This window comes from Mobula hypostoma, chromosome 8, assembly GCF_963921235.1.
Source record: "Mobula hypostoma chromosome 8, sMobHyp1.1, whole genome shotgun sequence".
NCBI lineage: Eukaryota > Metazoa > Chordata > Chondrichthyes > Myliobatiformes > Myliobatidae > Mobula > Mobula hypostoma.
In genome coordinates this window covers 132,455,174-132,468,322 of record NC_086104.1, presented here as the reverse complement: position 1 = coordinate 132,468,322, position 13,149 = coordinate 132,455,174, and the positions used below count along the sequence as shown (strand labels likewise).

Below are 13,149 nucleotides of genomic sequence, written 5' to 3'. Positions count from 1 at the left end.
CTCCTTCCTTTCTTTCTTTGATGGCAGCAGCTGTTAAGTAAATCCATATCTGTGCTGTACAGTTATGGCACACTATAATACAACAGGAACTCAACTAGAAGCCAGTACATACTGACAGGTGGTAATACAAGGAATGAGGAAGATAGTACGCTGAGGTATATAATTAAAACTGCCCCGGATCCAGAGACGTCTGCAGAAACCTCATTTGGACATTAAACACAAATTAGATTCAGACAAAGATGTAAAAGCAACTCCCCAGCCCAACAGGAAGCCACTTGCCCAAACTCTTCTCACCCAACTGCAACTTTGGAGACCGACATTCAAGGTTTGAACTCTGGGCCTGAGCAAAGTTCTCGTCCTCTAATCTTTATCTATTACCCTGCCGAGTTAACACAACCTGCCACTACCGTTCCCCCTAAGCTGCACGAGTGCGCAGCCGCACAGTAACTTAAATGCTCCCGTGCACATAGCCTTTGTTGCCTCACAGCTGGAATTGGACGCAAGTGGACAAAGTTTATAAAACAGGAAAGATTTTCTTTGTTGTCCATCCCATCCAAATTCAATCAGCTCTGGAGGTCACAGTGAAGGAAGAACTTCACTGTGACATTGGGGGTAACAAGACAAAGTACAACACCTTTACTTACTACCAGCTCTAATCCTTAATCACATCCACTACACCTGCAAGAACTCGCTGCTGCTCCTTTCTCTGATTTTTTTTTCCTATTCTTACTTCGCTTTTTACGTTACTTGCAGCCCATACACAAACCCTTTCCCTCTCTCGTACTCCCTACCCTAGTCACTCCTAAGCTTTCTGCGTTTGCCCTGGGTGCTACCGAGCTGACGTTTGCTATAAAGGTGGGAGAGACACAAGAGACAGCTGATGCTGGAGTCAGGCACAAAATCTTTAAGAGTTTGTGCCCCAGGAAGATGACATTCATCATTAAGGGTCCTCTCTGTCTGGAACATATCCCTTTCTCATCAGGAAGGAGGTACAGGAGCCTGAAGACCCACACTCAACATTTCGAGAACAGTCTCTCCCATCAGGTTTCTGGACAGTCCGTGAACCACTGAGTGCCAGCTCTCTACTCCTCTTTCGCACTGTTAATTATATATTTTTTTAATGTAACTTACAGCAATGTCCTGCATCTTGCACTGCACTGCTGCCACAAAACAACTTTCAATGTCAGTGATAAAACCTGATTCTGAAACAATCTGCTGGAGGAACTCAGCGTCCGTGGGGAGACAGGAACTGTCAACATTTCAGGTCAAAACCCTGGGTTTCAGTTGTTGCCCTGAAATGTTGAAAATCCCACAGAGACTGCTTGACCTGCTGAGGTCCCCCAGCAGATTGTCTTTTGGTTTACTGTAAATCTTTGCTCCAAATCATTTCTTCTCTGTTGCCTAGAAGTCCATTCTCAGACATGTCACCAGCAGCAGCTCCATACTGGGCAAAGTCTCCAAAATTTGGTTTTGCTGGAACTGTGAGCAAAACAGAAAGGGATTTTGCCACCACAAAGTGTGCATTATCACTACTGACCCAAGAATTTCCAGGCAAGGCATCTTTCACTGTCACAGAGCTCTGGCTCGGAAATCCCGCCTTCCTCCAAGAGGGAAAGTACTTAATCTGTACCCGAGCAATCTCCCCTTTGGAAGTCTTCACTCTCATTGAATACATTCTTTACCTCCCAATCTTTTGAGGAGTATACCAGATCCACAACTCTCAACTTGCTAACAACAATCCTCCAGCTGATCATTTTAACAACTGGCTTTTTTCCCCTAAATCGATGACATTGTCACAATTCCCCACACACATTCTCACAGAAAAATGTTCCAAATTTCCACTTTTATTCCCCAGTACAGCACCGTTACTGAAAAGGAAGCATTCAGATCAAGGCAATTGCCCTGTACATTGCTTAGAAATTCCCCCCAATCTTTTCCCTACAGCTTCACTTCACTTTAGGATGATTAAGGAGCCCATAACGCCTGCTATTGGGTTCTTGCACCTTTCTGCAATATTTGCTCTTCTTGCCACCTCCCATTGTCTAGGGTCATCCTGTCACTCCAACAGCTCCATACTTTAATTCTAATGAAAAAGTCTGTCTTCAAACCTTTAAGAATATTATTTTTTCCTCTGCTACTCTTTCATCTTTGTTCAAGAATGCTCTATCAGTCCTGACTTACCAATATCCCTCATCTCTCCCATACCATTCAAGCAAACCCTCCCCTTGACAGACCAAAGTCTACCTTACTGCTGCTATATCACAACCCGCTATGCTCCTGGCTCGCCAGCCTTGTTGCTGAGCACTCACACACACTGTAAATCACTCCCCACTTGGCATTGCACTGCAACACAGGCAAATGTTGTAAGTGGATTGCTTCATCATACTTCGAATGTACATTGCCCCAGTCTGACGTCCTGCCCAAATATTAGTTGCAAATGAACTATATTTAATTCTCGGAGCCCGTTCTGAATTCTGCACGGGCAGACTGCTGATAAAACAGTGGCTGACAAGATGCAAAGCTGTGTCTCACACTTCCAGCAGACTGCTGCAATCAGACAGAGAGTCAGTGCTCACACCTTTAAGATCAGCCAGTATGAAAGCCACAAGGTGTGGTACCACCCACAACATGTACTGGGCTACAGGAGAGTGCAGGAGGACCTTCTCACCCTGAAGAACAAGTATTATTTTGCAGCCTAATCTCCACAAGGTGAATGCATTGAGTCATGCACCAAAAGAAAAAGGCACAATTGTAGCAGGGTTTGTAAAACTGCTGAAGAAAACTAGTTTTCCAACGTACAAATCTGTGCTGGGAGTAGGTCAGACCCCTCCATCTTGCTCTTTCATTCAGTGAGATCATGGTTGATCTAAATTCTGCATGTCTGCCTATCTCTGGTCACCTCGCACCACTTTACTTCAGAATCAAAATAATAGAGAGAGAAAAAACAATTACTGTGTGTGTGTGTGTGTGTGCGTGTGTGCGTGCGCGCATATGTACGTATTTACACACAGACACAAATAGGAAATTTAAAAAAGTACTGAGGTAGTAATGATGGATTCATTGGTCATTTAGGGGCAGAAACTGTTCCTGAATCATTGAGTATGTGTCCTCAGGCTTCCTGATGGTAGCAATGAGAAGAAGGCATGCCCTGGGTGGTGAAGGTCCCTAATGATGGACACCACTTTTCTGAGGCACTGTTCCTTGAAGATGACCTGGTTATTACGGGGGCTAGTACCCAAGATAGAGCTGGCCAATTTTACAACTCTCTGCAGCTTACTTTGGCCCTATGCAGTAGCCACCCACCTCCCCCCCACCCCACACCAGACGGTGATGCAACCAGTTGGAATGCCCTCCACGGTACACCTACAGAAATTTGCAAGAATTTTTGGTGAATATAGTATTGATGGTAAGACTCTTGGCAGTGTGGAGGATCAGAGGGATCGTGGGGTCCGAGTCCATTGGACGCTCAAAGCAGCTGCGCAGGTTGACGCTGTGGTTAAGAAGGCATACAGTGTATTGGCCTTCATCAATCATGGGATTGAGTTTAGGAGCTGAGAGGTAATGTTGTAGCTATATAGGACCCTGGTCAGACCCCACTTGGAGTACTGTGCTCAGTTCTGGACGCCTCACTACAGGAAGGATGTGGAAACCATAGAAAGGGTGCAGAGGAGATTTACAAGGATGTTGCCTGCTTTGGGGAGCATGCCTTATGAAAACAGGTTAAGTGAACTAGCCTTTTCTCCTTAGAGCGACAGAGGATGAGAGGTGACCTGATAGAGGTGTACAAGATGACGAGAGGCATTGATCGTGCGAATAGTCAAAGGCTTTTTCCCAGGGCTGAAATGGCTGCCACAAGAGGGCACAGGTTTAAGGTGCTGGGGAGTAGGTACGGAGGAGATGTCAGGTGTAAGTTTTTTTTACGCAGAGAGTGGTGAGTGCATGGAATGAGTTGCTGGCAACGGTGGTGGAGGCTGATACGATAGGGTCTTTTAACAGACTTTTGGATAGGTACATGGAGCTTAGAAAAATAGAGGGCTATGGGTCATTTCTAAGGTAGGGACATGTTCGGCACAACTTTGTGGGCCGAAAGGCCTGTATTGTGCTGTAGGTTTTCTATGTTTCTATATTAGTATGACATACCAAATCACCTCAAACTCCTAATGAAATATAGCCTCTATCTATATTTATAAATGTAGTTTATGAATCTATCTGCCTCCGGTTTGAAAATATTCAAATATTTAGAGTGACAGAGGCAGAGTAATAGAGCAGAGAAACAGGCTCACTTATCCTTGCCGACCAAGCTAATCCATGGGCCTGCATTTAGCTCATACCCCTCTAAACCCCTCCTATCCACGTTCTTACCTGAATGTCTTTTAAATGTTAATATTGTACATGATTCAACATCTTCATTCCATACATGCACTTTCTTCTGTGTGAAGTTGTCCCGTAAGTTCCTCTTAAATCTTTCCCCTCTCACCTTAAACCTCAGACCTCTAGTTTTTGTTCCCCTTCCCTAGTATAAAAGGCTGCACTCGTTCACCTTCCCTCATGATGATCAATCTCAGCCTCCCACAATATAAGAATAAAGTCCAAGCCTGGTCAACATCTCACAAGCCTTTGATTACTAGCAGCATCCTTAAATTACATCTGCACTCTTTTCAGTTCAATGGGATCTCCTTGAACATTGCCAGGACTAGAAGGCAGCAACTGGTTGGGCAGGTTAGGACTTTATTCCTTTGAGCGAAGGTAACTGGGGTGGGTGACCTTGTTGAGATGTCTAAGATCTTCAGGGCCATAGATAGGGTGAATGCATGCAGTCCTTATCCCCAAGGAAAGCAAACCCAAAATTAGAGGATATAGGCTTAAGGTGAAAGGGGGAAAGATTTAAAAGGGAAGCAAAAGGGCAACTTCATACAGAAGGTGGTTGGGACGTGGAATGGTTCAGGCGGGTACAGTAACAACACTTAAATGACATTTGGACAGGTATGAGGTCTGGAGCAGGGGTTCCCAATCTGGAGTCCATGGTTCCCTTGGGTAATGGTAAGGGTTCATGGCATAAAAATGTTGGGATCCCCTGATTTTGAGGGATATGGGCCAAGTGCAAGCAAATGGCTCTAATCTAGATAGGGTCAACATGGACAACTTGGGCTGAAGGGCCCATTTTGTGACCCTCTGTGACTGCTTCCACAACCCTTTGAAGGAAGAGAATCGTACAGGTTCATGACCTTCTGAGAGAAGAAACGAACTATCTACCTCAAACAGGTGATCACTCACTTTTAAAGTGACACCCCTAGGTCCAGATTCTCGTACAAAAGCTCCTCAACACGTGTGTCAAGACACCTCAGGATCTTGTATTTTTGAAACAAACTCTTCTAAGCTTTAAAAGATCCAAATCATCTGGTTACCTTTTCCTCCAATAAACGATCTGCAAAATGCTCTGAAACTTCAATTATAATGTTCTTCCACTGGGTTATTTTAATGCTTCAATGAATAGTGATGAAATTGGTAGAGAAAGGGATCAGAGGACAATGAGGACCTGTTCATTGCAAAGCTTTAATGGAGTGTCTATGTATCAACCAGGCAGGGTTAGTTGATATGGTGATGCTCTGCAGTTGGTTGCATGATCTCAATAAAGACTACTAAGCATTGACTTTGCCACGTTTATATTCTCAGAATTTAATAGTACAAAATTTGACATCTTCCATACAGTGATTCCAAACTAATCCACTGCCCTGCTCTCTGCCGCAAACATTTTTTTTTCCAAATATCCACTCTCTTCCTCTCATGAAAATTGGCTGGAACTTCTTGGGATTCAGAGACTTAAAAAGGATGAACTGACCAAGTGTTTTTTGGACCTTGAAGGAACAGACCACCTTCACATCCACCTAAGATGAAGGGTTCATAACTGCACACGGCACTCCAGATGAGAGCTCAATTAATCATTTTAAACCGGACGCTGGTTGTTGTGTACAAACTAAGCCCAGCGAAGGATAAGGAGGCTTAAAAAGTTAGGCCAGGAACGATCTCACACAGCAGAAGCCAAGTCAAGTCAAGTCAAGTCACTTTTTATTGCCATTTCGACCATAACTGCTGGTACAATACACAGTAAAAACAAGACGTTTTTCAGGACCATGGTGCTACATGAAACAATACAAAAACTACACTGAACTACGTAAAACAACACAAAAACTACACTAGACTACAGACCTACCCGGGACTGCATAAAGTGCACAGAACAGTGCAGGCATTACAATAAATAATCAACAAGACAATAGGCACAGCGGAGGGCAGTAGTTTGGTATTGCGATGGCTTGGGGGAAAAGCTGTTACATAAATAAATAGCTGAACGGCAGTGTCCGCAATCACGTCCGTTTCTGTACTCCTGCCGAGTATTTCATTGGAGTCGGATGTAGTCCAATTTAATGTCCATTGGAGAGCAGAATGGACGGGAGAGCTGGCCGGCTAGGGCTTGAAAGGGGTCAAGTGCTGAACACTCTCCTACTTCTGGTAAAAAAAATTGCATTTAGTCTTTGCTCTAGTTGCCCCCTGCGGAAAAGATCCACCAGGGGAACTTCCACTAAATCATTCTCTAGGCAAGAAATTTAATTAAGCAGAAATGGGAGCATTAAGACATCAAGAAAGGAGTACTCTCATACGTACTAAACAGTTAACAAAACAATGCATGTGCAATAAAGTGCAAACCTAAAATTTGGCTCCTTTTATGTCCATGAACCTAAAGAGTTCAAACAGCTTAAATCACTACACCATGTGCTTTGCTTAGAACCGAGGGGGCCAATTTTCAGATCTTCAGGTCACTAGCCTAGATGAAGGCAAGCGGTAACCACAAAGTACAGAAAGCCAGGCCACACAAAACAGCGCTCATAAAGCTCCTCCCTCCGTTTTATCAAAACGTTACCACACTACAAATAGCTGACGGTAGGGCGCACGTACCTGCGGGTTATCCATGTACCAGAAGAGTGCATTGTCTGATGTGTTCAAGATGAAGTACCGCCGCAGAAACTTCCCGCTGCCTTCCACCTCCTCAATGTCCAAGAACCCACAGACACGGCTGTATCGATCCACATAAGGCATTTCTATTCTCACTGATCATCACACTGAGGGAAAACAAAACCAGGTGTTAAAATGGATACCACTGTCTTAACGGAGAGCTAAATTGCAAAAACAGGAACGCGTATGGTCTTGAAACACAGCAGAGAACCGATCGGCTTTCGGGTCGGTTGTCAAATGAATGAAACACCATTGGCTACTGTCTGAGTGAATCTTTAAGAGTTGAAGTTCAGAGCTCCCTGAAAGTGGTTACACGGGTAGAAAGGCATCTGGCACGCCGGCCTTCATTGGTCACGGCGCTGAGTGCAAAGTCAGGGCGTCATGTTGCTGCTGGATGGTACTTTGGTTAGGCCGTACTTGGGAGTATCATGGGTGATTCTGGTCGCCTCCATTATAGGAAGGATGTGGAGGCTCTGGAGAAGGTGCAGATGTTTACCAGGATGTTGCCTGGATTACAGAGTACAAGCAACCAGGGGAGGTTGGACAAACTTGCGTTGTTTTCTCTGGCGCGGTAGAGGCTGAGGGGAGACCTGTCAGAAACTTACATAATTCTGGGATAGGGTAACCAGTCAGAATCTTTATCCCCAGGGTAGAAATATCAAGTAACAGAGGACATGCATTTAAGCTGAGAAATGGAAAGCTTGAAGATGTGTAGGGCAAGTTTTTGCTTTAAACACAGGCTGCCAGAGGAGTGGTGGAACCAGATACATTAGTGACACTGAAGAGGTTGTTAAGATACTTGTTATGCAGGGAATGGAGAGATATGGATTACGTACAGCTGAGGAGATTGAGTTTAATTTGCGAAGGGCCTGCTTCTCATTCTGCCCTTCGTTCAATCAACAGGACCCAGGTGCCGATGGGGGGGACAACTCATGGGTAAATTACAAGATAGCTATCAGTGCAGATACTAATCTACATTGTCATCTTCATGGGAACAAACGGTGCTTACAGGGAAAACAAATAATGGGAGCACTTTGGGAAACAGTCAAAATATTACAAAGTGCCTCTCCTGGAACGGGACCCTGTTCTCCAACTGTAGCTGAAACAGTGAGGAGCAACACCTTAAATTCTGTCTGAGTAGCCTCCAAACTGACGCATGAATGTCAATTTCTCCTTCTGGTTAACAATTCCCTCCCCTTCTATTCTCCATTCTGCCCTCTTGCCTCTTGCATATCACTTCCCTCTGGTCCTTCTCCTCCTTCCTTTTCTCCTACGGTCCACTCTCCTCTCCTATCAGATTCCTTCCTCTCCAGCCCTTTCTCTTTCATATCCACCTGGCTTCACTCATCACCTTCCAGCTAGTTCTTCTTCCCCTCTCCCCCACCCACCAACTTCTTTTTTTATTCTGGCATCTTTCCTCTTCCATTCCAGTCCTGAAGAAGGGTCTCGGCCTGAAACGTCGACTGTTTATTCATTTCCGTGGAGTGGGTGAGTGAGCTAGTGATTTATTGGTGCTCTCAGACTTTTTCTGCTCATTTCCTGCGACTCTGTTTATAAAGCTGGAGACCTCTGCTGTACATGTCTCTCCCACACTAAAAATAACATGACTCTTCCACATTCTTTTTTGTTTCTTTACCACACTTCCATCCATGATGACACAACAATCCCTACCCCTCGATTCCTCAAGGTTCAACCTTGGCAACAAGCCTACAATGAGGCACTGTATCAAATGCATTTGAAAACTCCATATATTACATCAACCACATTTCCCCTCACTCATCATTTCAAAGAATCTGTCTCCACACAATCTGTCCTTAACAAATAATGTGTCTTTTACAGGCTTTCTTGACACAATCCACAGTTGGCCTCCTTACTCACTGCTAATTCTGCCTGTGGATACTTTCAAAATGTTTCCCAATACCAAAGTAAGTTTTTAAAAGCTGCCTTAAGCAAGAAAGGATTTAAAACATCTGGCGATGAGACTGCTGTTACTGAAATGAAAACTCTCTTAAGATTTAATTATGTATCATAAAAAGGATTAATTCAGAGCTCATGATGGGTCAGAAGTCCAGAATACAATATCCATCCGTTGTTACTGCAGCTACAGTGAGGTTTTAATGTATTACCAAACTGCTGCCAGGCCAATCACCTCCAGTAAACCCAAAGTACAAAAGTTGGGAGGAGATTAACATTCAAGGGAGTGAAAGTCCAATGCAGTATCACACAGAGTGAATGCAAAGTTGCCAATGATTAAGATTGCTTTTTGATGCAAATTCTTGTGCCAGTTACAAATGTGAAAAGGCAATGCTTGTATGAAGGTAGTGAGGTGTGATTTTTAAGTCATTTCAAATACTTTGGTATTAAAATATCATGACAGCAATGCACTTCAAGCCTTGGAAGGTCAGTGTGATTAAAATCATACAAACCTTACAAGGCTGTAGGTGGCCATTAGGCCATCAGTCCAGTCTTAGACTTACTGGAAAATGTTAGAGGCTCCATTTCTAACTTTCGGCAACTGTATCTGGAGATTCAGCACCAGATTTGGTAACTGGTTTACTACTGACATTTGTACTGAGATACAGTGAAAAGCGATGCAGGCCATCCAGAGATCATTACACATTTATGTACATTGGGGCAATACAAAAGGAAAATAGAATGCAGAATATAGTGTTACAGTTACAGAGGAAGTCTAACTTTATCATGGTCATTGTACTGGAACAGCCAGTGACATATGGTCCATGGTGGGGTAGACTGGGAGATCAGGAATTCTTAATTGCACAAGAGATCTGTTCAAGATATGCTGAGGTACTCTTAGGTTTGCACATGGCGGCAGCAGCTGGGAATATTCAAGTGTCTTTTTTTGTGTGGGGTTTATAATCTTAGATGCCTGTTAGTCTTCTAACAGTCTGGAAGGCAACCAAATCCAAATTATCAAAAGACATGGTCAAAGTCTGTCTACGAACAAAATTAGGCTTAGTCAGCTGTTGAAGCTTTCATTCAAGGGGTTTTATGGGCAGGGCTTGTTCTCCCTTGTCCCCACCCCACTGCATCAGCACAGAGGGATTATGTGGCCACACCACACTGCCAATCCTCACTACGTTGAGGGAGACACCCATGGAGAGCAAGTTGATTCTGGCACATCTGGAAGTCCACATATCAGTAACCTCAGATGGTTTACAGTGATCTTGCGGCCCAACCCCAGACATTCAACTACTCATTCACAAATTGTCGGCGTCACCAGCCACTGATTCTCCAGCGTTGGCTGCCCTTGAACTGAGAGGACAGCTATTGTCGAGCGCGTTAGGCTTACTATCATATATGGGATACATCAGTCAAGGTAGGCCCCAGTGAATCAGATGGGTTACATTAGTTACCAAGACCAGATTTTCTTTTTAAAAAAAACCTAAAAGAATATTCCATATTTTTAAAATTACTTGAATTTAAATTTCGCAGCTGCTTCAGTGGGATTTGAACTCTCAGCTCTATATCAGTGATCCAGGCCCTTGGCTGCATCCAGTAACAATCACCTTCCTGCAAAAATGAGCCTTAGTCTCAAGTATATGGAAAATGACCTTTGAACTTCCATATGGATGCTAATCCCTTCAAGTCCATTCTAGGTTATAACACCCTTCTGTGTTAAATGGCTTCTAACGTTTATAAATCCACGCAATTTATTGTTTCCAACTCCAGCACCTATCTTAGGAGGCTAGAAACATCTTGGTTTTGGGTCTGAGCTGCTGCCAAGCCCACTGATCCATGGATGGAAGAGAACATCTGTAATCAGCCATGATTGAATGGCAGAACAGACTCAATGGTTGAATGGTCTAATGTTGCTCCCAGTCTTATCATAATTGTCCTTGAAGATCAAGACTACGGGAGCAAGATGGGGCAAAACAGCCAGGATTCTATTCCTGACAGTGTCTACTGGAATCGTGCCCATGTGGGAGTAGGTACTGTTGTGGGAGATACCCTCAGTATTCAGCCCAGATTCAGTTCCTCCGTCCATCCGAGCAAGGCAGGCATTCAGGAACAGAGTTTTAAAGTGACAACAACTCATTCAGTGATTATTATACCCAAAATATTATTACACACAACCAGTATCGTCCATTTCTAAGGTTAAACGTCAGAGATGAGCGCTGCCCTAACCAATCTCAGAAGAGACCCAGCCTCTGACCTGAAATCCAATCATAACAATGCATCCATTTGATTCAATCACCATGGCGTATGGCTCTGTGACTGAGGGGGTGGATTGTCTCAGGGATATCACAGCCAATCAAAGACATTCCCTTCAAGAGATCACTTGTACCCAATAAGCCTCAGTTCCTCTGCTATCTGTCTGTACTGACCTGTTACATCTCCCTGTGTCACTGCAGAGATTCATTGCTTTAAAGATACACCTAGGATCTGGCTTAAGTACATTGGAGTCTACATCGTATCTCCAGCACGGAGCACACCATTGCAGAGGTAAATTGAACTGGACTGGATAAGAAAGTTGAACCACACAATGCACAAAGATTCCAGTTCCGTCCACTTTACCTGTGGTGGCTCTTTGAATGAAGAGGTCCACTCCTCTGTCTTCATCCAGGGAAGGGCTGCTATTGTCTCACGTCCAACTTGCTTCAGCGTGATAGTTTCTTCTAGATTGCAATACCGCGCACACTTCAAAGGGCTCAAAAGGCTTTTGTGTTTCAGGATGTGTTGACAGGCAGTGATGCAGATTGTCCTCAACTTCCTCTTTCCAGTGTGAACTTCCAGCACTGCACACATGAATCTGAATTACACACCAATGTCAGGCAAGGCCAAAAGGGGATTGGTGGGAGAGGGAGGTTGACCTCTCTCGAGCGCCCACCCTCTCCAATTGATTGCCAGAACAAAATAGGATTTTGCCAGAAACTCAGAGATGACAGAGTCCAAACACCCGCAAGCAGAAGCCTGTTTCAATAGAAGTTCTTCTTCCGCTCAGCAGCCAAGCACTTATGAAATTATAACTAAGATCTGCAAAATCTAAAAGATTACTTTAAGGATGAGCCTACAAAATGACAATAGAGCTTCCTCTTTTTTTCTCCTGTTAAACAGCTATTGAAACGTGTCCATTGTCTAGAACTTTAGAGTAAATTCTGCTAGATCCCACAAAAACGAAGTTTATGTGTTTTAAGGGCTGGTGTTCACCCTTCCCTTTCTTCATGGTTTTGGGTTATATCAGCCTTGCCCTTTCACTCAACTGCTCCAGGAGATCTGGAGGCTTCCACCACCCCCAGCAGACTCAACATTGGCATCCTCCAAGAATGGGGCCACTTAGGGTGCACAGATTGAATGAGGGCCAGGAGATGCTCACGGCACCCCACAACTAATCAACCTTCTACCTTATAGTGCCATTCCCCTTATTTAAGAAGTACTAACCTTGGAAGAAGTCCAACAGATTCATAGGTTAATTCCTGGGGGGAGTAGGCTGTCTTATCATGAGCAGTTTAAAAAGATAACGACCGCAGGTGCCAAATCAGGCCATTTGGCCCATTAAGTCTTCCCCACCATTCTGCAATGGCTGATTTATTATCCCCCTCAACCCATTCTCCTGCCTTCTCCCTGTAACCTTTGACACCCTTACTAATCAAGAACCTGCCAACCTCCGCTTCAAAGAACAAAGATCTATGCTCTTTGTAATTTACAAAAATAAGTGGAGATCCTCACGAAACATGTTGCAGATGCTGGAATCTGGAGCAAAAAACTATTGGAGGAACTCATTGGATCGAGCAGCATCTGTGGGGTAAAAGAATTGCCAACATTTTGGTTTGCAACCTTCAACGAGTCCAGCAGATTGGCTGTTAGATCTTAAGGGGACATGACAGCATAGATATTGAGATGATTCTGCTTGTCTCAAATGAAGGGTCATAGTTACAGGACAAGGGGATGGTATTTAAAACCTGGGGTGCGTGGGAAATGTTTCTCACAGGGTGCGGTGAATTCTCTACCCTAGGGGGTTGGAGGCTGCAACAGAGACAGATAAATGTTTGAAAGAGCAGGAAACTGAGGGTTCTGGAGAATGGGTACAAAATGGACCAGCCATGAATGCACTGGATGGCAAGACAGGCTTGAGGGGCTGAGTGGCCTCCTATTTCCGTAAGTTTATACTGTCCGACTGCT

The 13,149-nt window shown here is 44.2% G+C and overlaps 1 protein-coding gene across 4 annotated transcripts in view; it reads right to left on the bottom strand.

The window, feature by feature from the left end:
* LOC134350972 (pleckstrin homology domain-containing family A member 2-like) overlaps positions 1 to 13,149 on the bottom strand; it is a 125,569-nt gene that overhangs the window by 84,913 nt on the left and 27,507 nt on the right. For all 4 annotated transcript variants that reach the window (XM_063056910.1, XM_063056907.1, XM_063056909.1 and 1 more), the window contains exon 2: positions 6,952 to 7,115. In XM_063056910.1, coding sequence (XP_062912980.1) covers positions 6,952 to 7,092 — 141 coding nt within the window. In that variant the 5' untranslated portion in view covers positions 7,093 to 7,115. The remainder of the gene's footprint in view (positions 1 to 6,951; positions 7,116 to 13,149) is intronic.